Source organism: Sinocyclocheilus anshuiensis, unplaced genomic scaffold (assembly GCF_001515605.1).
Source record: "Sinocyclocheilus anshuiensis isolate Anshui unplaced genomic scaffold, SAMN03320099.WGS_v1.1 scaffold626, whole genome shotgun sequence".
In the NCBI taxonomy this organism is placed as follows: Eukaryota; Metazoa; Chordata; class Actinopteri; order Cypriniformes; family Cyprinidae; genus Sinocyclocheilus; species Sinocyclocheilus anshuiensis.
Genome location: NW_015544167.1, coordinates 834,097 through 859,008, shown reverse-complemented (window position 1 = coordinate 859,008; position 24,912 = coordinate 834,097). Strand labels below are relative to the sequence as shown.

General features: G+C 37.2%; 2 protein-coding genes across 4 annotated transcripts in view; both read left to right on the top strand.

The window, feature by feature from the left end:
• Positions 1-10,748, top strand: part of LOC107695956 (NEDD4-like E3 ubiquitin-protein ligase WWP2) — a 49,931-nt gene extending 39,183 nt beyond the window's left edge. For both annotated transcript variants that reach the window (XM_016496078.1, XM_016496077.1), the window contains exons 13-23: positions 2,626-2,704; positions 2,799-2,870; positions 3,940-4,028; positions 5,346-5,505; positions 7,700-7,833; positions 7,914-8,054; positions 8,427-8,547; positions 8,764-8,868; positions 8,972-9,068; positions 9,633-9,705; positions 9,797-10,748. In XM_016496078.1, coding sequence (XP_016351564.1) covers positions 2,626-2,704; positions 2,799-2,870; positions 3,940-4,028; positions 5,346-5,505; positions 7,700-7,833; positions 7,914-8,054; positions 8,427-8,547; positions 8,764-8,868; positions 8,972-9,068; positions 9,633-9,705; positions 9,797-9,896 — 1,171 coding nt within the window. In that variant the 3' untranslated portion in view covers positions 9,897-10,748. The remainder of the gene's footprint in view (positions 1-2,625; positions 2,705-2,798; positions 2,871-3,939; positions 4,029-5,345; positions 5,506-7,699; positions 7,834-7,913; positions 8,055-8,426; positions 8,548-8,763; positions 8,869-8,971; positions 9,069-9,632; positions 9,706-9,796) is intronic.
• A 3,385-nt stretch (positions 10,749-14,133) lies between these two features.
• On the top strand, positions 14,134-24,296 carry adat1 (adenosine deaminase tRNA specific 1). 2 transcript variants are annotated; one of them, XM_016496038.1, is made up of 10 exons: positions 14,134-14,296; positions 14,380-14,524; positions 14,603-14,671; positions 14,760-14,814; positions 15,650-15,780; positions 17,420-17,987; positions 19,290-19,435; positions 20,533-20,632; positions 20,811-20,891; positions 23,988-24,296. In XM_016496038.1, the coding sequence occupies exons 2-10, from the start codon at positions 14,383-14,385 to the stop codon at positions 24,118-24,120; spliced, it is 1,425 nt and encodes a 474-aa protein (XP_016351524.1). In that variant the 5' UTR covers positions 14,134-14,296; positions 14,380-14,382; the 3' UTR covers positions 24,121-24,296. The 2 variants fall into 2 exon arrangements, with proteins under 2 accessions (XP_016351524.1, XP_016351525.1); XM_016496039.1 differs by lacking the exon at positions 23,988-24,296 and adding an exon at positions 21,901-22,016.
• The last annotated feature ends 616 nt before the right edge of the window (positions 24,297-24,912 follow it).

The following is a 24,912-nucleotide window of genomic DNA, read 5'->3' as shown; positions in this document are numbered from 1 at the left end:
TGCCTGTCGGTTCCCCCTCTTACACACACACACCCACACACGCCCACTGTCGTGCGTGGAGCATCGCGAGAGGAATAATTTTTCAGCTCTCAGGAAGCACGCTCAAGATTCAAGTGGAGTTTGTCAGAGCGCTCTGTGTGTGTGTGTGTGTGTGTGTGTGTGTGTGTGTGTCTTGTTTAAGCGTCAGTTTACCAATGTTGGGGAAGTTACTTTGAAACTGCAAAGCTACGAGCTGCTCATACTTGAGCTACAGTTGAGCTACCCTTTTGAAAATATAGTTGGCAACATTGCAAGTTACTAGTGAAAAGGTTAGCTAACAACGTTAAAGCTACATGCAGTATGTGACTGCATGTAGCAGTGAACAAGCAGTGTTTTTCATCTGGCACACATGACCTGTCTAAAATATTTAAATTAATTTTCATTTGGAGCTGAATAATGTCATGCCATGTAATGTGCCAAAAACAGCTGCAGTGCAACTTGTCGGAAAAGTGGGCAAGAGTTGTCTAAAATTGGCAGTTATAATCTGATTGGCTGATTGGCCTGCTACCCCAGGATGCATGTTTCACCGCCCACTTGGAAACCAAGTCCCGTTTGCTGTCAAAATAAGCTCTTCTGAGGAAGTCTAAGTTTGTCTGCAAGTACGCTTTCTGATGTCAGGTTTGCCCACTCCTAAATATGGTGTAACAAACGAACTGCCCTTTTTATGCCTAGCTCAGTAAAACTACTGTGAAAGCGGAGTTATTTTTAAGGTAGCTGCGTTAGTTGCTTTGTGTAGTTGCCTGCTCAACCAAAATGAATACCACACATTATCAAACTCATCCACTTAAGCTGCAAAACATTGTTTGCTCATTTTAATTTTGACATTTTTTATTTGTTCATTGCGTTTTAGATTTGACTGAACAACATCATGTTATGTAGTGTTAAGTGTCCAGCAGGGTGCGCTGCTCTCACTGCCCTCCTCCATTTGCAGGATGATCCAGGAGCCGCCCCTGCCACCGGGCTGGGAGATGAAGTACACGGCAGAGGGGGTGCGATACTTTGTGGACCACAATTCTCACACCACCACCTTTAAAGACCCTCGGCCAGGCTTTGAGTCGGGGTAAACACTATCACACGCTATAGCTCAGATTGCATGCTTTGATTGTATGTGAAGGCAGGAGCTGTTCATTCACTGCAAACAGAGGAACAGACAGATGCAGTAGATCAAGAACCTGATGGTAATGGGGATCCACGGCAACTCTCCAGTTTGTGGAGGGTTCAAACCCACTAGGGACAGCAGATGTTTGATGCAGTGTAGGTGTATGACACATGCTAAAGTTTAAAATTCATATATATAATCTATATGTGCACTACCTGTCATTGTTCCTCCTATGATTTTAGATGTTTTTTGAAAGAAGTCTTTTATGCACACAATGGCTGCATTTATTTGATCAAAAACAAACAAACAAAAAAAGTATAATTTGTGAAATATTATTACAATTTAAAATAGCTGTGAATATATTGTAAAATGTAATATATTGCTGTAATCAAAGCTAAATTTTCAACATCAGATTCGTTCTAATACTCTGATTTGGTGCTAATTTATTATGAATTATTATTGGTGCTCTGTTATTAATAATTGTTCTCATTAGTATCAATGTTAAAACATTTTTGCTGCTTAATGTTTTTGTGGAGACTGTTTTTTTTTTTTCAGATGAATATAAATTTAAAAAGAACAGCATTTATTTGAAATCTTTTGTAACATAATAAATGTCTTTACTGTCACTTTTAATCAATTTCATATGCCCTTGCTGAATAAAAGTATTCTTTTCTTTTTTTATCTTACCTCAAACGGTTTCCACAAAATATTATTCAGCGAAAACTGTTTTCAACATTGATAATAATCAGAAATGTTTCTTGAGCAGCAAATCAGCATATCAGAATGATTTCTGAAGGATCATGTGACACTGAAGACTGGAGTAATTATGCTGAAAATTCAGCTTTGATCACAGGAATCAATTATTTTTAAATAAAGTATTTATTTTTGAATTGTAAGAACATTTTACAATATTACTGATTGTACTGTATTTTTGATCAAATTAATGCGTAAGCAAAAGCAGAACAGAAGGGACTTTTTCAAAAACATTAAATAATCTTAATTATTCCAAACTTTTGACTGGTAATGTATAATTTGTTTATACTGTATGTCCTCATACAGAATATTAGTGTTATTTTTTTCTTTCTTTGTTTCTCTCAAAATCTCCTTTGTGTCTTTCATGCATCTTTTTGTTGTCTTAAATGCTTCATTCCTCAGATTTTCCCTCTCTCTAAAGTGGAGTGACCTGTCTTGTGCTTGTTAACACAGCTGTGCAGCTCAACACAAGACACCCTGTAAATTACAATGCTTTCTCTGATCTGCATCGCACACTCTGTCTTCAGTGATGTGTCACTTTGACCTGTTTCTGGAAGTTGTGTCATGGCTGACTTTATTCTGCCATTTGTCCTGTTTTCATTGCTCATGTCCGGGGGAGAGCTTATGTTGACCTGACGTCTGAGTCAGCATCTGAAGCGCCACACTCATGGAATAAATGACATCAGGATGTTCTCATAGTGCTTTGGCTTTATTTTCTTTGTCTTCCTGTTTAGCTCAAGACAGGGTGGCTCTCCGGGTGCGTACGACCGCAGCTTCAGGTGGAAATATCACCAGTTCCGCTTCTTGTGTCATGTGAGTTGTTCAGGTCTTGAGCTAGCGCAGCATTTTTGTGATTTAGCATCAACAAATTAAAGTATGTTCTCCTAATTTTTGTCTTTTTATGCAGTCCAACGCGCTGCCCAGTCATGTGAAGATCTCCGTATCCCGACAGACTCTATTTGAGGACTCATTTCAGCAGGTGAGTATACTATACCAGTTCAATACGGATGCGGTGTAGGGCTGCTCAACTTTGTCTGTTGACGTTTCCATTATAATCACCAAAGCTGTCTTACCAATGTTATTTAAAGGAAAATTAGCAAACAATATTTATCTTTAATTTATATTCATAATATATTATCAGCATTATTTAAAGCAATAAGCCCCAAGAAGCCGTGGTTTACAGTGAATTTATAACAGCTAAGGGGCGTTGTTAGGTACGACGCGAAGCCAAGTGACTAAAACCCCCTTAGCTGTTATAAATTCACTGTAAACCATGGCTTCACGGGGCTAATTGCTTTTATAAAACGGTTATTCCATATACATAGTATGGTTTCACAAAATAAAACAGAGCAAATAAAGTGTAATGATATTAATAAAAACAGTATTCTTCCACCAAACAATGTAGTTCCTCAGAAACAGTTGTGGTTGCAACAAAGTGGTTGCCAAGCAACACACAGAAGTAAACAAAGGTGTATGTTTGTAGAGTAATTTACAACAGCTTCATAACGTGGCTCAGCCAATCAGAATCAAGGACCGGAACTATCCGTTATATAAAATTATATTACTAATGACAAACCAAATTGATCTCCAAATTATGGATGTCTTAATTCAAGGCCAGTTCATAACAAGGATGATAACTATAATGGCAATGATAACTGTGAATTTTTAATAATCATTCTAATTTTATAAGATCAGGGAAGTCCACATCACAACTATAACAATATCATTAGAATCACTTTCAAAGCATTTATATCCAGCAGATGAATTAGAAAAACATTGACAGCCAATCAGAATCCACATGACTTTAAAGAGATTGAGCATTCAAAGCGGCAGATGACAAAACTGCACTGCGCGCTTAGAATAAACAATGTTATTGTCCACTGGTGTGGATGCTAATATAGTTGTAGTTAAAGTTATCTTTATAGTTGTCATTCTTGGTGTGATCGGGCCTTATATAATTTTAGTTTGACCTCCTGAGGTGGACAAGCAACATTTCTGAATAATATTTTCACACTTTATAATGAAAGTCCCGTGGTGTTTCCTCTCAGATCATGAACATGAAGCCCTATGACCTCCGCCGGAGGCTCTACATCATCATGAGAGGAGAGGAGGGCCTGGATTACGGAGGAATAGCCAGGCAAGATCATTATGAGCTCCTGTGGCATCTCGCTGTTCGTCATCCTCATGTTCCTGCTCGTGTGCTGAGTGTTTCTTGTTTCGGGGAGGCTGTGGTGTAACTTTGCTCGTTGGTGTCTGGACCTCGTAGTTGTCTTCCTGTGTCTGTGTCTGTCCCCTGTGTCCTGTCAGTGGTTTTACCCTATGGTAGGTTACGTCATGCTGTTCTACCACAGGGTAGAACCACGGACCGGATGTCTGGAGGTGTCTGCGTCGTCCTGTGGTGTGACAAAACCACCCCCACCCCCCTAAACCTTCTGACCTTCCAAACAGCCCTGGGGTCAAAGGGCAGGGCTTGGGTTCTGTTGTGCTGTTTATGATTTGATGTGTGTGTGTGTCTTTGTGCTGTTGAACCTGTCTTCATCTTCATCACTTTGTGGCACTTGCACTGTTTTTTACATGCTAAGTAAGCTGAAACTTCACTTTATTTCAGTTTATTACCTTTAATTCTTACTTCAATAGAATCACTGTCCATCAAATTGTGTTTCATTTGTTTTTCATTTTTAATAAGTGTTAAATTATTTGATTCCATTGTTTTGTCATAATTGTTATTTTTATTCAGTTGTTTTATTCTACAAAAGATTCATTTTATTATTTGTGGGTTTCTCTGTAAATTTGTTTTCTTTTGTTAGCTTCCCTCACAAGTGGCTCACAGAATGATGATGCCTACATATCACTTTCTTTACAAAACTAAAATTTGTAAAAAAAAAAAAAAATCACAATTTTTTTTAAGGAATGAGTTGGAGTGGATGGTGAAGGAAAAGCAGCCAAAATGTGTCCAGCATACACAGAAAGTTTATGCTTTTTAAACAATACTGTGTTTTAAAATATTCCCAGGATGCACCTCATGAAGTGGATTGAAAGAATGTACAGAGTATGTAATATGTAGAGCTGCATGTTGGCTATTTGATACGTTTTTATCACTTTACTGCTGTTCTAAAATGTGGGCGATATTATTAATTAAAATAAATAATGAGAAAGTTGTGACAATGTAAATTAAATAATTCCAAGTTGGTGTTTCCTTTGCCATTGTTCACATTATGCGAGTTGTCTATTCTTTCCCATTACTCTTATAAGTAGTTGCTTCATAAATCATTCCTAATTTATACTAATAAACTCTATTACAAATACAAAAACCATTTTGATTTGTTAGCATCCAAAGAATTCCCCAAACTATCTTTATTCTTGCGTAATTTGCGACACAGTGCATGTATGGTCATCTTTAGCTGGTATTATATTGTTAGGTTACTGATGTTATGTTTTGTATTTCTGTCTGTAGGGAGTGGTTTTTCCTGCTGTCTCATGAGGTGTTGAACCCCATGTACTGTCTGTTTGAGTATGCCGGGAAAAACAACTACTGTCTGCAGATTAACCCTGCTTCTTCCATCAACCCCGACCACCTCACCTACTTCCGCTTCATCGGCCGCTTCATTGCCATGGTGAGAACGCCATGTAGTCATGTGGACTAGTAGTTTCACTCTTAAATTAAATTAAACTCTGCTCTCTGTCAGACTGCATTTCTGGGAGCAATGTATTTCTGTGTGTGTGTGTGGTTGGGTGTGAACCTCATGGCATGAGAATGAAATCATTGTGTTTTGATAGAGTGACTGGTCTTATATTAAGATCTGGACAGTGCACAAGCAGTTCCTCTCACACCCTTTTAAGAGCAGTTAACATTCTCAAAGATATTATAGAGATTCCCTATGCTGCTGTGTTACATTTTTTTCCCTCAGCCCTTGTGTTTCTCCTGATTTGTGCCTGTTCTGAATAGACTGTGTGACTCGGGGGGACTGTGTTTTTTTTGGAGATCATTCCCAGAGCTCTGTGCTGTTACATTAAACAGTATGCTTGCCAATAACAACAAATCACATTTCTATGTGTTTTCGAAGTCTGTATATAGAGAGAGAAGAGAATTTAAGAAAAAGCAAAATAGAGTGTTAGATGATGTAACTCTAATTCACTAAACGGTTGTGCCATTTGAGTCAGCATGCAGTGTTTTTATTTGTATACCTTCAGTCCAGATAAATCTGGTGCTATATGGATAATTATATGATAAGTATAGAAAAGCTAGTCTAATGACACTTTAGGAAAGCACATAAAAATCATGACATTATTCATGATTTCTTAACTCTCCAGAGGAGAGTTTTCATGAAGGTCCATTTCATGTGCAAATTACTGTGAATTTACACACATATTTATGAACGTTTCATGATTTTAAGATTATGATCAGATGATACAATCACCAACATTTATTTTTTATGCAGATACATTCAGAAGCAAGATACAAATGTCCAGTATTAGTTTCAAAACTGTTCCAGTCAGAAATCATTATTATTTTTAATTTGTTCAGTCTGTTTAGTTTTATGTTGTTTCACAGATCACTAATGATAGTGAAGCATTTGTAAGACAATGTTATGGTTTCCTTATTGAAGGTTAAACTGTTATTGCAGCCATTTCTGTTATCATGACAAACATTTATTTATGGTGACTGTTAAAATGGGTTACAACGATACGGCAAAATTGCCCTAATGACTCTTGAAAATGGGCATGATAGAATTCAAAACATGTAATAATAATGCTTAGAATAGCCAACAATTCACCCTCCAGCCATGATGTCACACTGTAATTAAAGCACTGAGAACAGCGTATGTGTGAAATTTTGCATGCTGCAATAATAATTATAATTATAATAATAATGTTGTTCCTAAATTTAAACAGGAAATTGGATGAAAGTCAACTGTTAATTATCCATGACTGATCAGTTGATGAATCTCTAGTTGATGCATGACTTTTTTCATGGATTTGTTCTTGAAATTAATTTTAAAAGTAGAAGTATGCAATGTGGTCCCAATTAATGTGAACTCATAAAATCTGCATTCATAATAAGAATAATAATAAGACTAATAATTTTAGAATAATAATTCTAAAAGATTTAGCAAAATCCATTTTAAATTAGATTTAGAAGGCCATGTGACATTCCCAGAGGTATGGAATTAAATCAAAATGAACAGTTCTGTTTTTATGGAATGTTGCAGTGGTTATTATAAATTATTTATCCATGAACATTATTTATTATTATTATTATTTTTTAATTTTTTTTATATGTGCCCTCATGATCTTAAACAAAAACATTAATGTGCCCCTCACAACGACATCTCAGATGATGTGCATATCTGCACAAAGACTGGGCAATGAGGTTGTCTAATAATAACCATACGGGTTTTAATCCCTTCCCTTCAGTACCCTGTCATATATCATAATAGGGAAGTGCGTCCCAATTCGCATACTTATGCACTATTCTGTGCTGTTTTGTAGTGTAAATAGTGTGTTCACACTGAAAATTCCAAAAAGAAAAAGTGCACTTTAAATACCCGAATGATGCACTTAAAATAACCAAAAAAATAAAGTGTGGAATGTTGGACACTTCATGCACTCAACTGTTGCAGATTTAATTATGCAGCGGAGGGGGAGGGGCTGTCAGACTCCGGTTATGAATGACAAAATATCCTTATATAATTCAAACACTACACGGTTGAGTACATAGTAGAAGTGCATAGTGTATAGTGCGTCATTTGGGGACAGAGCTTATAACTACCATTATTTGTATTATGACCTGTGATCGGCTCTCTGCAGGCACTGTATCATGGGAAGTTCATTGACACGGGCTTCACTCTACCCTTCTACAAGCGCATGCTTAACAAGAAACCCACCCTCAAAGACCTGGAGTCCATTGACCCTGAGTTTTACAACTCCATCATGTGGGTCAAGTGAGTATCAAGACTGCAGCTCTGTTCATGAGGATGTTCTGTGACAAGCACGTGACATTCGTGCTGATGTGCTTTCACAGAGAGAATGATTTGGAAGAGTGCGGCGTGGAGCTGTACTTCGCTCAGGACATGGAGATTTTGGGCAAAGTGACGACACACCAGCTGAAGAACGATGGAGAAAATGAACTCGTCACTCAGGACAACAAGGAGGAGTATATTAGGTACAGCTGCCCTATGTTTAGATGATAACAGTTTTACTGGCCAGTTAATCAGACTCCTTTATCCAAAGAGGTGTAATAACAGGAACTCTCCTTAAAGATGAAGTGTGTATTTTTTTATGTTAGAATGCTTGTATTCTAATATACTCCTATTCTTATATACTCCTATTCCAGTTTAACATGCAACTCCACTTTAAGAGTCTGCCGACTGTTCGAGAAACCTGTTTGAAAACAGTCATTTTGCAATTCTGCTTTAACCGTTAAGCCACAATCAACCTGATCTGTTCAGCTTTTTCCTTTTTTGTGTCGTTTTAAAAAGGACTGTTCCTTTAACACAGTGATTTTAAGCTCATTTCATTCGTGTTTTTCCTGTAGTCTGCTCACTGATTGGCGCTTCACACGTGGGGTGGAGGAGCAAACGAAAGCCTTCCTGGATGGCTTCAATGAAGTTGTGCCTCTGGAGTGGTTGCGTTATTTTGATGAGAAAGAGCTAGAGGTGGGTGTTTTGGTATTTTTAGCAAGGACTTGACATAAAATGTCATTTAAAAAAAAAACCTGTCTATACAGAGACACAAACATTAGTGGCATCACTGAGGAAACAGATGTAAATAACTCTGGTTTTGGGCTCTGTGGTTAAGTTTGGACTTGTTTTAGGCGTATTGATGTTATCTTTATCAGATGGTTAATGGTGTGGGATTGTTTCTTGCTCCAGCTCATGTTGTGTGGGATGCAGGAAATTGATCTGAATGACTGGCAGAAGAGCACCATCTATCGGCATTATACCAAAAACAGCAAGCAGATCCACTGGTTCTGGCAGGTAATTCACACCTTCAGTCTCAGGTGTTTTTATGCACTCACAGCTACGCTCTTCCTCCTTTCTTTCTCTTTTTACTATATATATTTCATTATGTGTCACACAGGTGGTAAAGGAAATGGACAATGAGAAGAGAATTCGCCTGCTGCAGTTCGTCACAGGAACTTGTCGCCTGCCGGTTGGAGGCTTTGCAGAACTGATAGGTAGAGTTATAATATCAGTTATGTACCACAGACACAACAGACTCATGTGTCGTACAGTACAAAATGAAATCAGTGCATGCTATCAAGATGTCAGATATGTAGCATTTCATGCTTGCTGCTTTGGCTTTGTATTATATAGCCTATATTTTTTATATTTTTTATTTTATATTATATATTAATCACTCAGTGGTTTACAGAAGGAGGATTTGCAGCTTTGAGATCAATAAACTTAATACAAATGAAAGGATAAGCTTGATATATTTTTGGACTTTTGAGTCTGTGAAAGGAGGTCAAACTAAATATCATATGAACTAAATATAGTTTGGTTTGAAGTAAATGATAAAATTAAAGAAAAACAACAACTATTTGTTTGATCATCTTTTTCTTACAGTACATTGGGGAACACTAAATGTGTGTAAAAATTGAGAAAATGCAGTGAGTCTTCACACCATGCAGCTTTGAGCTCTTTACATATGACCCGAGTTCTGTCCTCATTGTACATATTCAATGTTGAAAAGTGTAAATAGATTTAATAGTTCATCTTTTTATGATCTTGTTGTTTAGGAAGTAACGGGCCACAAAAATTCTGCATAGACAAAGTGGGGAAGGAAACCTGGCTGCCTAGAAGTCACACCTGGTGAGACTCTAAATCTGGAAGACAATACGAAAGAACTGTTTTCACAGAAGTGTTTTTGTGCTTATTTGTCCCTCCTGCCTTACAATTTCAGCTTTAATCGTCTGGATCTGCCGCCCTATAAGAACGTGGAGCAGCTCCGAGAAAAACTTCTGTTCGCTATCGAGGAAACTGAGGGATTCGGACAAGAGTGACGAGACTGATTATATCTCGGCATGCGAAGGACAGGACCGACACAATAATTAACCAGTTTCTTTTGAAAAGGCCATTAATGTGGACTGAATGAACAGACTTACAGTCTGTCAGATTTACAGTTCAATCACTAGTTTACCTAAAAATGAAAACTTATTTTATTCACCCTCACGTCATTCCAAACCGATATGCTGTTATTTTTCTGTGCAGCACAAAAGAAGAGTTTGGAGGAATTGATTGCTATGATTTGTTGTTTTACAGAAAAGAGCTGCGTGACGATTCTTCAAACTTCAACGTTTGTGTTCCATAGAATAAATAACAGCATGCTCATACGTAATGTCATGAGGATGAGCAAACAACAGCTTCATTTTTGGGTTAACTATACTTTTAAACAGCAGAGCGAAGACGCTGATGGACCAGCAGCAGATAAATGATTTGTCTGAATGTAATATTTCATTTGGTCACTTCAGGGAATGATGATTTCACCTTACATTTCTATGCAGATAAAACAGTGCAAATTATGAAACACTTCACAGCATAATGTCATTAACCAGATTTGTAAGTCAAATTAAAATGAATTCCCTGAACTGCCTAAATCAAAATGTAATCAATCCTGATTTTCCAGTGTGAGGTGAAATTCTCAAACTCACTGCTTATAATTCAGAATTATTACTACTACTAATAAAATAAACCACAGCGAATCTTCAGTTGCAGATGTCATGGACCGCAGAGATGGGGCTCACGTGTCATATCAGTGTGTGTATATGGACTAGAAGACCACTGAGATAGAAAATAATTGTTTTAAAGAGATTGATCAGACATGATTTCATTATTTTGTGACATGCCATGCTACACTGTATATAGATTCAATAAAATCCAGTCATGGACTGTAAACATAATCTGTGGCAGAAAAATGATGAATGATGATGTTGACAGGTAATAGGGTGGTTCTTTAATTAATCGTTTAATAGTTTAAAAATCACGTTCAGTTTATTTGGTATTTTTTATAACAAGCCATTGCTGTCCCTAATGCTGCTGTCATTACTACCATCTCAACAAGCAATTACATTTATAATTAAGTTTATTTTCAAGTTTATATTTAATTATAATGGAAATGAGAAGACTGAGCACATTTCTGCTTATGCAGCAGAGTGACCGTTTGAAGATATGAAATTTGCTGTATTTACCATAAGTTGTGATTTCCATAATTACTAAAGGACAATCGACTCTGAACTCTAACGTCCTCAGATTTGGAATTATGTGTTTCTATGGCAACACTATAAACACGGAAATGAATCCGTGTAATTTGAGTAATTAATTGACTTTAAATAATAGTAATAAATATAATTTTTAGAATGCCATAGAATTCCAGCATGGCATGAATGCACCTTTTAGGATTTCTACTTTCTACTCTGAGCAACTTTATTGGGTGGCACTACCAAAATGATCAGTAGATCAAAATAAATAAAATAAAATCATGCATTATTCCAATGTTAATTTGAAGGCTGATAAAGGCCATTATCTTTACCACTATATTTTGTTTTTAGACATGATAAATGTTTTAACACTTGAAATATCATTTGAAAATTTTTTTTTTTAAGATTTTGATCAGAAGTACCCTTATTTTCAATTTCAGGTTAAATATTCAACTGCTGACTTTCGGAGCAGCAATCTGTAATGACGAAGTGCTTATGATGAAATTCAGGATTTTAGCTCATTATACAGCACATTTTTTTATATAGCACAATTTATGTTCAGCTCAACAAAATATGTTCAGCAAATGTTGTTTTGTGGAGAAAAACTTGCTCATAAACCATAATGATAACCGTAATGTGAATGAATCACTCTTTTGATCATTCTCAGCTTCACGGAGGGACATGGCCCACCCTACCATCCACCTGTTACCCCAACTGTCCAGTCCAGTCGTGTGGCCCACTTTTCTTAGATCTGAAAATGTATTTGTGAATCAGTATGAATGAACGATGCATTTATATAGCGCTTGTGTATTGTGTATTGCTGTACACCCAAAGCGCTTAACAATCATGTGGGGTGGTGGGGTGGGGGGGGATCTCTCCTCGTCCACCACCAGTGTGCAGCATTCACCTGGATGATGCGACGGCAGCCACAGGACAACGACACCAGTGCGCTCACCACACACCAGCTACAGGTGGAGAGGAGAGAGAGTCATAGAGCCAATCAAGTAGTTGGGGATTATTAGGAGGCCATGATAGACAAGGGCCAGGGGGGCAATTTGGCCAGGACACCGGGGATACACCCCTACTCTTTACGAGAAGTGCCATGGGATTTTTAATGACCACAGAGAGTCAGGACCTCGGTTTAACGTCTCATCCGAAGGACGGTGCTTGTTGAGAGTATAGTGTCCCCATCACTACACTGGGGTGTTAGGACCCTCCCTGCTTAGCTTCAGTGGGTAACCAGTCTTGGGCTGCAGGGTGATATGGCTGTGGTATGAAATATGAATTTGAATGTTCACAAAAAAATCTTTATTCAGTAATCACAAACAGCTAGAAGCCATCATGGAAATTAATAGGTCAAAAAAATGTGGGAAGCCCTTTTTTTTTTTTTTTTTTTGTATAACTGAGCTGTCTGTTCATTCAGTGTTGTTAGACATGAAGGCATTTCAGCCACTGGGACCCCAATGAAACATGCAATAAATGCCCCCTCACTGTGTGTGCTCGGGCGCCGACTCGAGTGCACTCAGAAATTCAGAAGGGTGGTGCGATACAGAGGAAGGACCAAACCTGTTTTAAGTAAGATGACAGGGTCTCTGTATTAAAGAAGGGGGCTCTGGCCTTTACCACCTCCCTCAGGGGGACAAATGCATCAAATCTTAAGAGTAAAGAACTGTGTAATATTTAAATAAAAAAACTGAATTGCAGTCCAATTTATAAATTTGATGTTAGCTGGCAGAACTATGTCCTGACAGCTCTTTATCCTCAATATATAGTTATTTTACACAAATTAGCCTGTGGATATTCTAATATTTATATACCATTTATGTAAAGTGCAAAAAATCTTTTACATTTCCATGCTCACTTGATTAATAGCTTAAGTCAACAAGTTCGAACCTCAAAAGTGTTCACAGACGCAACATAGAATATAGCCATATGGAACCAGAGCTGGGTAGATTACTTACAAATTGTAGTCTGTTACTGATTACTAATTACATGATGAAAACTGTAGCTGGTAACGTAATCTGGGTTATTCATTTTAGCTAATGTAATCTGACTACTTTTTAGATTACTTTTAGATTTACTTTATCAACCTTGTTTTAAATTTACCATTAAACGTGCCATATTGCTATAAAAAGGCAAAGAGAGTGAAAATGTATTCCATTTTTTTATATCAACATCATAACATGCATTAAACATTACATTACACCAGGGTTTCCCAAACTGGGCTTAATGTAAGAACTGCAGTAGATTTGTGAGTTGATAAAAAGCTAATAGTTAATTAAATCATGAAAATGTAAAATAAATATAAACACTTGAACACTAAACATAGGTTTACATATTTTATTTGTTTACCTGCATGTCATGCATGTGACCAACCAACATGAGAGAACTGTAACCATGCGAATATCTTGTTAAATCATTTGAAATATTAACTTTCTCAGAGATATTTCAAGTAAGTATTTTTATTTCAAGGGGTTTGCTATAAATCACCAGTGTTTAGTAACTTGCATAATTATTTTTTTCGTACATGGTCTAATTGCTTGAGAGGCGCTTTTCCCCTCAAATTCAAAAGCATGGTTTGCTCATTTATTTACATGGCATTTGTGCATACAGTCAAAGCTGACACAGTAGGGTTTTTAGAAAGGAATGAAAAAAAAAAAGAATCAATAAATTATGAAAAATGTACTGCCATTGTGTGGCAATCATGTAATCCATAAAAAGTAACTAATCTGACCGTAAACATTTTACAGTGTAACGTACTGTAATTACAAGTACTTAATTTTTGGAATCTGATTACGTAATCCAGATTAAATGGACTACCCAGTTACTACCCAGCACTGTATGAAACTGTATTGCCGATAAAATAATCATACATAACATATCTTAGCACATTTGTGAGAGACATTTGTTTAGGGAACTTCACATGTGTGTTTGTTGTTTGTGCAAATTAATTTGACTGAAATTGTAATATAAGATTCAAATGAGTTTTACTTTCAAGATTTGTAGAAACGTTGTGCTGTAATGATGCGCCCTCTATCGAGCGTGTATGGGGACTTTTATTTTGAAATCCATATTCTACTCCTCCTGCTTTGGGCGCAAGACTTCTGCCAAAGACACGAGAAAGCACAAGAAAAGCACATTTATGACCCAATGCGTTTATATTTGAATCCGTAACTCGCAAGAGCGTTTAACCAGGTTATGAAAGTGTGAGTATATTAATTATGCGTTAATGTAAAAACACATGGTCTCATCGTAAATGTCTACTGTTCATGCATAACAACCACAACAGATCATGTGGAGTCCTGATGAAATAGCCAGCTTGTGTTATAATCACTTCAATAAACTGCCTAAAAGAGGAAAGCCAGAGGCGGGCAGAGAGTGGACTCTGCTGGCTGCTGTGATTCTACTGACTGACAGTTCAGAGCTGAAGACAGGTTAGAAACACTGATCAACTAAGATCATCTCATTAACATGATGATATAAAAACTTCAAAATGGCCTGTTTGATCACAGTTCGCAAGCAGGTTGTGTCGTTGGGGACCGGCACCAAATGCATCAGCCAGTCTGCCATGAGTACGAAGGGTAAATGTAACAATTGCTAAACAATTGCTCAAATTCAAACCTAAATGTGCAACCCCATATATATTTTTTTTATTGTGATGATTTGCAGGTGACATTCTGAATGACAGTCATGCTGAGGTTATTGCTCGGAGGGGATGTGTCAGGTAATTTATTTCATGTGTGACATTGGAATTTCATTGCATTATAAGTGATGCATTCACAAACAAAACCCCAACCATGCCTGAGATCCTGCTTTACAGTTCTTTATAGTTTACACATGCACACTGTAAACGTGTCTTGTGGGCATATTTGCATGATGGATTTATGTTTACCAATCTATATTTGTCTATGGATTTCATATTTGTCAGGAAGATGTTATGTCCTGTTACCTGTGTTCTAGATGGCTGAAGTGTAATATATGGCTTGCTCTGAACATTTTACAAATCATTCCTAACATTCTCGCTTTCAACAAGATTTGCATTTCTTTTTCTTTCTTTCTTTCTTTCTTTCTTTCTTTCTTTCTTTCTTTCTTTCTTTCTTTCTTTCTTTCTTTCTTTCTTTCTTTCTTTCTTTCTTTCTTTCTTTCTTTGCATTTCTTTTTCTTTCTTTCTTTCTTTCTTTCTTTCTTTCTTTCTTTCTTTCTTTCTTTCTTTGTGTAAAATGTTACGACTTGTTTTCAGAGCATTTCATTGTTATTACTCCAGTGACATTTTAAATCAATCTTTTGATAGTCAATTCATTATATAAGTTAAGTCTTATTATCTTATACAGTATTGAATGTCTCAAGTTTTACATATATTTTTTTATTTATAAACCAAGCATGAATGCATATTTCATTTCATACAACAGTACTTTGAAATCAATAACAATATTCTAATGTGAGTTGTAAAAAAACATCATTTGTTAAGTCAAAAAAGGATTTAAGAGGAATAACAGAATTGAATTTAGTGATGTGTTTTTGAGTCTTTGCTCAGCCATCGCAATGTTTTACATCCTCAGGTATCTGACGGAGCAGCTGTTCAGGGCCGTAAGTGGCCAGAGCTCTGATGTTTTCTGTCCTGGGTCTGAAGAGGGAAAATGGACAGTTAAACCGGGAGTTTCCTTCCTTTTCTTCACCAGTCAAACACCCTGTGAGTCCAACTACAGCTTAAATATTAAATACTGAATATTTATGTTCAATTAAAAAGGTTTTTTAACAATGGTTCGTTGCCAGTCAAATGTTTGTTTACACATTCTAATTTTTTTATTACTTCCCATTTTAGAAAAAACTAGTCATCATATATTTGAATAAAAACTGTAAAACAAATTAAAATGATCAGTCAGTACATTTCATTATAGTTCAAGAATTCATACAAATATAAGGGATTAAAAAAAACATTTAGTACTGCCCTTCAGACATACAAACTGATCGTCAAGGACGGATCACAACATAACATCGACAAGCAAGGGCTGTAAATTTATACGTAAATCTGTTATGTGAAATATCTTAATCTAGCAGTACAAACAAAAAATTTAGTACTGCCCTTCAGACATACAAACTGATCGTCAAGGACGGATCACAACATAACATCGACAAGCAAGGGCTGTAAATTTATACGTAAATCTGTTATGTGAAATATCTTAATCTAGCAGTACAAAAAAAAAAAAATAAAAAAAAAAAATATATATATATATATGATCCCTCTTATTTTTCTTTTAAGTGATAAACATCTTGCAGTTTCTGTCAGGGGTATGAAAACTTATGCAGTGAGCTGCATGTATTTAACAGCAGAGCTGGGTAGATTGCTTACAAATTGTAGTCTGTTTCCAAATTACATGACAAAAATTGTAGTTAGTAACGTAATCCATTAAATTACACATTGTAGGTAATATAATCATCAGACTACTTTTAGATTACTTTTGACCTACAGTAACTAGTTTATCACATTGATTTAAATCGGATAATCTTGTACCATATTGATATAAAAATACAAAGAGAAAGAAAATATATACCATTCATTGTTATTAACAACATGAAATGCATTACATGAAAAACATTACGTCAAGGTTTCCCAAAACTAGGGTTCCTGAGTTTAATGAAAGCTTATAATTAATTAAATTGTAAAAATGCAAAATGAAAATAAATCATTTTAAAATAACAACAATCAAAATAAAACACTTACTAAAAAAGATGAAATATTTTATTTGTTTACCTGTCGTGACCATTATTAACCGATGTGAGAGAACCGTGAACATGCAAATGTGATGCTTAATTATTAACTTACTACAGTACTTTAAAATCTCATGAGTATGTCAAGTAAATATATTGGGTGAAAGAAGTTCTGCTGACAAAAATGTTTGGGAATCCCTGTATTACATGTAAATAAGAAATGACGTGAATTTGTGCATTTTAATGTGTTAAAAAGACATAGGCACAGAAACTGTACAGATGAAAAAGAAGAATTTGGGCAAATCAATAAATAATGAATAATTTATTGCTTTTGTGTGAAATAATGTAATCAATAAAAAAGCAACTGTAGTCTGATTTAGAGTATTTTACAATGTAATATAATCTAATTAGAGGTATTTAATTTTTAGAATCTGATTACGTAATCCAGATGACATGTAATCAGTTACTACCCAGCTCTGTTTAACAGTTAGTACCAGTCCTGAGTGACCAATACACAGTACATTCAGTCCAACAGTACACAACAACAGCACTGCTGCTTGTGTATTATTGCTGATATGTTTAATAACTTGTCAGTAAATACTTTGCTAATGCATCCTTAGGTGGTGATGCCTCCATATTTCCTATGACTGGCAGTCAAGCGCAGCCCTGCGAACCAGTGAATGCACTCCAGAGCGAAGAATCAGAGAGACGAGGCCTGAAACGACACGCCGAGTGTGATTTGGAAGAGACCAGGCAGAGTCCAAGAATGAAGACAAGTGACAACCACTCATCTCGCAGAAAATCAGGGAATACCAGTGAGCATGAAGCTATAACAGAAAACAAAGAAAGTAGTCCATTAAATGAAGTCTTGCGCTGTCACCCGGGAGTAGAGAGAGCCCACCCGCCTGACCTCCATCGCACGGGGGCAAAGTGTGTCCCTGACAGCCCAGCTGACCCACTCCAGCCCGGGTTACTCTATCACAGTGTTGGGGTTCTGCGGCTGAAGCCGGGACGTGGGGAGCGCACACTTTCTCTCTCCTGCAGTGATAAACTGGCCCGATGGGGCGTTCTGGGCTTCCAGGGCGCCCTGCTGTCTCATTACCTGCAAGCGCCGCTCTATTTCAGAGCTGTGGTGGTTGGAAAGTGTCCTTACAGCCATCAGGCAATGCAGAGAGCACTGAAAACACGGTAAGTGAACGTACCACACTAACAAACCTCTATTTCTGCAGTACAGGCAAAGTTTTAGGTTTGTAAAAAGCTGCTGATTTTCACAAAATTTGGTCAGTCCATTTCAAGTGGTCTAGTAGAGGTTGCTTGATCACGTAATTTTCCTTCTTTTGAGTGATTACCTCTATGTATTGATATTGCAAAATCACCAGTTTTTTCTTTTCATTTTCTTGGTTTATCCAGAGAGGCTGTCTTCATGTAATGGCGCACAATAAATCTTGGGTATACAGCTGTTTATGGAAACCTAGTATGTTAGTTCAGGACGGTCCGAACTGCTTAGAACCAAAACTGATGCCTAGTACACATTACAAGGTACATGAACATATATATGAACATATATTGTTAGCATTCTTGTTGCTTAGACTTAGAACTGAAGTTCAAATGTAATGATCAAGATTGCTCAAAGTTCCAGTTATAGGTACATTTCTAATGGTAAGAGTTTGAGTCTCAGTGCCAAATTTTTTATTTTTTTATGGATACCTGGGTAAGTAATGCGCATGCAGAACATTTAATAAGGTTTCCCTTGATTTTTTTTTTATGTGGATGATATGAACGTGAAATGTTGACAGATACTGTCGAAGTTCTCCGTAGTAGCATTCTGAGTGTGAGATTCTGCTGGTTAAAGAGCTGTAAAATACTGGTAATTTTTATGGTCTCTTAAGTGTATATTACAAAACAACGAAAAAAGTTTACTTTGGCCATAACTTTGAGGGGATACAAATGTAATATATACAGTATGTACAGTGGGTACGGAAAGTATAAGACTCATGGCTGTATTAGATCAAAAGGGTGCTTCTACTAAATACTGAGCAAAGGGTCTGAATACTTAGGACCATGTGATATTTCAGTTTTTCTTTTTTAATAAATCTGCAAAAATGTCAACGATTCTGTGTTTTTCTGTCAGTATGGGGTGCTGTGTGTACATTGAGGAAAAAAAATTAACTTAAATGATTTTAGCAAATGGCTGCAATATAACAAAGAGTGAAAAATTTAAGGGGGTCTGAATACTTTCCGTACCCACTGTACAAGTATTTGTACAGCCATATAATATACAGTCATTTTAATGAGGGAGGGATTTCTAAAATGCTTTTTATTTGATTAAAATAATTTTAGGGGGTGATTTTTATTGTCATAACTCATCAAAAAAACAAAACCGATAACCGTTAAAGAGGAAGGCTGGAACATAAAAAAACAGCCATATAATTGACAAAATCTATGTTAAATTGTTCCGTTAAAACAAACCTCTCTTCTCATCTCTCACAGATGCTCTGATGTGAGGGATCTGCCGTCAGGTTTCTCTGCACACGATCCAGAGATTCTGCAGTCCGCTCTGGGATTTCCTCACAACCACACACACACCGAGGCCAAACACACACACACACAGGGCAGAATATCTCCCTGCGGGGCAGGTGAGCACACAGACATATTCATTCATATAGGGATTTATTTTTGTGCTTGTGTAACTCCTCAAAATGAGTTTGAGTCCGTTTCAGGCTTGCATCCTGTCTGTACCAGACATGAGTGGCACGTTACGACAAAAGCAAATAGAAACAGTGATGCAGTCTGCACTGAATGCGTCAGCGGACACTCAGACACACAGATAAGATTCCTATCAGTGTGCGATATCCAAACATTAATCTTACATCTAAAGTGTACACAATCCCAAAGCAGACCGCACACCTACATTAACACCCTTTACGTTTCTATCCCCTATTATGAAAAAAGAAGAGGTGACAGTTTGAAAATCAGAAATGTAATAACTTTTTAACATCATGATTTAGTATTTTAATTCATAAATAATACCCTTCTTTTTATTTTATGAGTTTAAAATTGCTGCAGTGATGAAGTATTTTTATAGGCCAACCCAGAAGTTAACATCACCCTGGTTCTCTTAACAGAAACCCAGTGGGATTTTTCCACTTGAGTGTTTGAGTTAGGATTGTTTGCGAGAGCACGATTATAAACACAACGTGGCTGTGAAAGCGACTAGTGAATAGTTGAGTTTAATGTCACTGACAACCTCTGTAGTACCATTTAGATACGTTTTCAACCGCCTTTTTTCAAAAGAAGTAATGATGTATTTTATGTTGTGGAATAAAACGTTAAATATCTTGAGCTCGTGTTCACCACAGACCTGGAACTGGAGAGCTAAAATGCTTGTTTCTGGGTTTTGGCCTACAAAATACGTCATGCCTGCAGTGCTCTATTGATAACTTGCTTAAGTCTTTGTAAGAAAGTGAAAAAAATCATTTACCAAAAATCATTACCATTGCAATGAATATCAAAAATCCCCTGCGAAGAGGTTCAGCAGAAGGTTCATTTTTCAAGGTCACAAAGTGCCCATAACTGAAGAATCGACCCGCATACAGAGCTGGTATGATTCAAATTGACAAGCATTTTCATTCATTGTCTTCGTATTGTATAGTAATGTCCAGTTTAGTTGTTCTGGTAATGATTAGATGTTTTCTCCTGCTGAACTAACAGTAATATATGAATATCCCTACAGCAATCAGCTGGTGTGCCGTTTCCCAGCAGCCTCTAGATGTCACTGCAAATGGTTATAAACAGGGAGTGACTAAAAAAGCTCTGGGCACATCGCAAGCAAGGTTAGTTCACCTGACAACAAATAATTGGCATTCTGAGGATATATATTTATGACTCACACAGTATGCATTCAGAATGAAGCCTGCTTAATGTTACTTTGTGAGTTGACTGTCATCACAAAACACACAATAACCAGCTATGAGCACATGCTTATCATGTTTCATATTTCTCCATGTGTAGGTCATTAATCAGTAAAGTGGAGCTCTTGCATTCATTTCTGAAACTGGTGGCAGCAACTGAAGAGCTTCCAGAGTCCCTCCGGTGAGTGCTTTAAAATAGGGGAGACCTGCAATAGTTTTACTCTAGTAAACATGTCTGACTTTTGAAATTTCATCCTGTTTCCTTGCGTTACCTTGCACTGACGCTCTCTGATGAGAACTGAACTGAACTGAGCTGGATAATGACACTAACTTGGCAACATTGTCATTATTCAGCTGAAGTCAGTTTATAGTGTTGATTCAGTTCATAAATTGATGAAAGTTATTGAACTGAACTGAAAAAACACTGAACTAAACTGAGCTGAATAAACACTAGTGTCTTCTGTAGAGCTGCTGAATTTTACAGCATTAACACTGCTATTTTCCTGTTTATTAATGAAGATGCTTTGAAACGATCTCTGTTATATAAAGTGCTAATATACTGCATAAATGCATGCAACTGGACTTTCCCCATTTTTAGTCTTGGCTCCAAAAAGCTTTTGAACAAGAAAATACAGTTGAACAAAAATAATACAAAGAAAAGCATGTAATTAATTAATTGTATAACATTTAAAATGTGACTTTTCCCAACCTGATATTTATGGACCATACTCTTGTCTTAATAGATGCCTTGGTGGTTTTTTTAGTCCCCAAAACTTAGCCTACAGTTATTACTAAACTATGATGCCATTCTAAATTGGATGACAAAAATGAAACCAACATTCAAACCGCTCTAGAATAAATATGCTTGGAAAAAAAAATATGTGCATGTGTGAAATTAGACTCTTGACTCATAGGTAATCGGATATAGAGCTGTTTCCCAAGTGTCAACTAGTCCCAGTTTCTCAGTAAATTGATGTTTACATAAATCCCTATCTTGGTAATCAGATTCATTGCTCTGTTTGGTTCTGGACTACCGATTCACGGTGTAAAATGACACCGACTTTTGAAAATTTGTGTTATGTCAAATAGATGTGTTTTCTTCTGGTAAAGCAGCATGATTATTGAACAGTAGATCTTTGTTAGTTGGTGACCCGAGGGAACAGTGTTCTTCTGTTCTTGTCTCTTTGAAGTGATCCAGCCCAGCGTCCAGCTCTAGTTACACCCTGACAGACTCACACAAGAGCAAATAACAATGATGAGATCCCACAACACAGGCGTCTATATGCACTCCAATGCACAAATAATCCATCAGCCTGCATCTGCTTTCACAGTCTCATTAGCAAAGGATTTCTGCATTATTTCGACAATAAGACTGTACTGTGTGACTGATGACTGGATTTTCAGATGACTTGCAGCATTAGGCCCCAAAAAGCAAACACTTCTACCTCAGTTTTGTGTGTTGTTCTGCTGTAAAATGTGCAGTAGCTAGTATTAACATATTTTTCTAAGGTAAATAATCTACGCCCGCCCCAATACTTGTGGTTTTGCCTTCTTAAATGTTTTCACACTGTACTAAAAACCCACAGCAACCCTAATACCATTTCAGAATGGTATTACAAGTAAATGTATCCTGCAATTCATCATGTTCAGGCCTGTAGCCCAGTTTCCTGAGCAAAGTAGCATATTTTTGTCAAAAGAATGACAAGGAAAATATTTAAACCTAAAAACTAAAATTCACTTACCATAGTTAAGAAAATGTGTAACACATAGACAAGTGGAAGGGCTACAAGTGTGAATATTGGCAAAGGCGGAGCTAATGTTTGAAGAGAAACTCGCAAAGCAAGTTAGAGTATTGCAAAGCAAAAAAGCACAGGTTGGAAATAACTTAAAGCAGTGTGCATTTTACAGTTCCCCCTCAGTTCAGATTTGTAACCCCAATGTATCTGTTCAAGTTTAATTCTGTCACAAACCACTTTTTTAAAATGCTTTTTCACTTCTTCAACTTTAGTTAGTCTGTAATGTTGCTGTTTGAGCATAAAAAAGATCTGCAAAGTTACAAAGCTCAAAGTCCACTTCAAAAGGAGATTTTTTTTTTTATATACAACGAACGACTCGTTTGGACTACAACGCATATTTTCCGGGATTTGTGATATCACAAATATCAACGAATGAGATGAGATCTGGTTGAGCTGCACTACAGAAGGCAACAAGTGTTATCACTATGTCGGAGACTCGCCAGCTTTCCCAAGGCAGACGAACTTAGAGTGGTTACAGTCATCCGGGTTTCAATCGTGCTCAAATTGATTTGATTTTGACGCAATATTTACACTGAAGCTCGCAGCGTCTATGGTAAGGGGCGTGTCATTTCCCGACCAGGCGCCGAGTGATGCCAATCACAACACACACTGGCCCAGCTAACCAATCACAGCACACACTGGCCCAGCTAACCAATCACAGCACACACTGGCCCAGCTAACCAATCACAGCACACACTGGCCCAGCTAACCAATCACAGCACACACTGGCCCAGCTAACCAATCACAGCACACACTGGCCCAGCTAACCAATCACAGCACACACTGGCCCAGCTAACCAATCACAGCACACACTGGCCCAGCTAACCAATCACAGCACACACTGGCCCAGCTAACCAATCACAACACACATTGGCCCAGCTAACCAATCACAGCACATTTCGTATTTCAGAAGGCGGGAACACCTTTGATACAGGAACTATTCGTACCGTTCATGCCAGACTGGGGAGAGAGGTGTTGTAATAATGTAAAATATGTGAAAAATAATGTGCTTTTCGAACAACCTAGTATGAGAGCCTGTTCTAGTACACCCCCAAAACAAAATCAAGACTTTGTAAAAGAGCATAATAGGACCCCTTTAAATGATGATTAAATTAATTCTGATTGTTGATAAAAACCTTTTTGTTACTTAGTATAGAAAGTCCTTTTTTTAAAAGACTAGCTTAACTGTAAAGAGCTATAAGCTACTCATGCTTTAAGTTTTTGTGTAGTTTCCCCAGCTCTGCACGTAGAGTCCGAACAAGGGACTGGATGTTTGCAATACGTTTGCACACTTGTGTAGAGTACAGTGTGTTTCTAGCCTTAGATTGTGTGTTTGAAGCAGAAACGTGATGCCAAGCATGACTGTCCTTAAAGTCACGTTGACCACTGACCGCTCTTGCACGCTCCCTGCAGTGTGCAGGTGTTGTTTGTGTATCTGTTGTCTGATCGATGTGTTTGTTTCTTCTCTGTGCTTGCTGAAGTGGAAAAGATTTGAAGACGTACTGGGACTACAAGCAGGCCGCAGGGGCGTATCAGCAGGCCTGGACACAGCTGCGTCTGCAGGCCTTCCCGCTGTGGCCCCGCAGCCCGCCAGAACTGCTGCTGTTCTCCTAGTGGACTGGACTTTTATCATATCAGTGTCCTGAACGGATAGCATGAATAGAAGCTGTATCTTGCTCTAAAGGCTCCAGCAGAGTTCACATAAATAAATGTAAAAAAAAAAAAATCGACTGTCTTTCTATTAAATAAGTGTAAAATGCTAAGCGCTACTTGAAACAACAGGGGCCTCATTTATAAAATGTTGCGTATAAACCTCCTAAATTTGTTCTAAGATAATTTCTCAAAAGTGCGCAAGTGCGATTCAGAGAAAACGAATGTGTGTACGCCTATCTAACAGATCCTTTGTAAACGCCCCCTAATTAATATCATTACCATATAAAAGAGCACATGCCAATATCAGAATTTCTATGCTTGAGAATGACTAGCACAAAGAAAAGTCTGAAATTGAGGTCCTGCTGGCGGAGGTAGAGGTTCGTGCAGGGATGCTTTTTATTTGAAGGGGTCATATGATGTTGCTAAAAAGAACATTATTTTGTGTATTTGGTGTAATGAAATGTGTTTATGCGGTTTAAGGTTAAAGGGGTCATATGACTCTGCTAAAAATAACATTATTTTGTGTATTTGGTGTAATGAAATGTGTTTATGCGGTTTAAAGTAAAAAAAAAAAAATTATTTTCCACATACTGTACATTATTGTTTCTCCTCTATGCCCCGCCTTTTTGAAACGCATCGATTTTCACAAAGCTCATCGGTCTGAAAAAGCGAGGTGTGCTGTGATTGGCCAGCTATCCAGTGCGTTGTGATTGGCCGAATACCTCAAGCGTGTGACGGAAATGTTACGCCCCT

What these genes read in the sequence shown, in the direction of transcription:
- adat1 (XM_016496038.1), top strand. Translation starts at nt 14,383, where the DNA reads ATGTGGAGTCCTGATGAAATAGCCAGCTTGTGTTATAATCACTTCAAT. An exon ending in AATATCTCCCTGCGGGGCAG is followed by an intron (nt 19,436 to 20,532) that starts GTGAGCACACAG and finishes ATATCCCTACAG; the next exon opens with CAATCAGCTGGTGTGCCGTT. An exon ending in CTGGGCACATCGCAAGCAAG is followed by an intron (nt 20,633 to 20,810) that starts GTTAGTTCACCT and finishes CTCCATGTGTAG; the next exon opens with GTCATTAATCAGTAAAGTGG.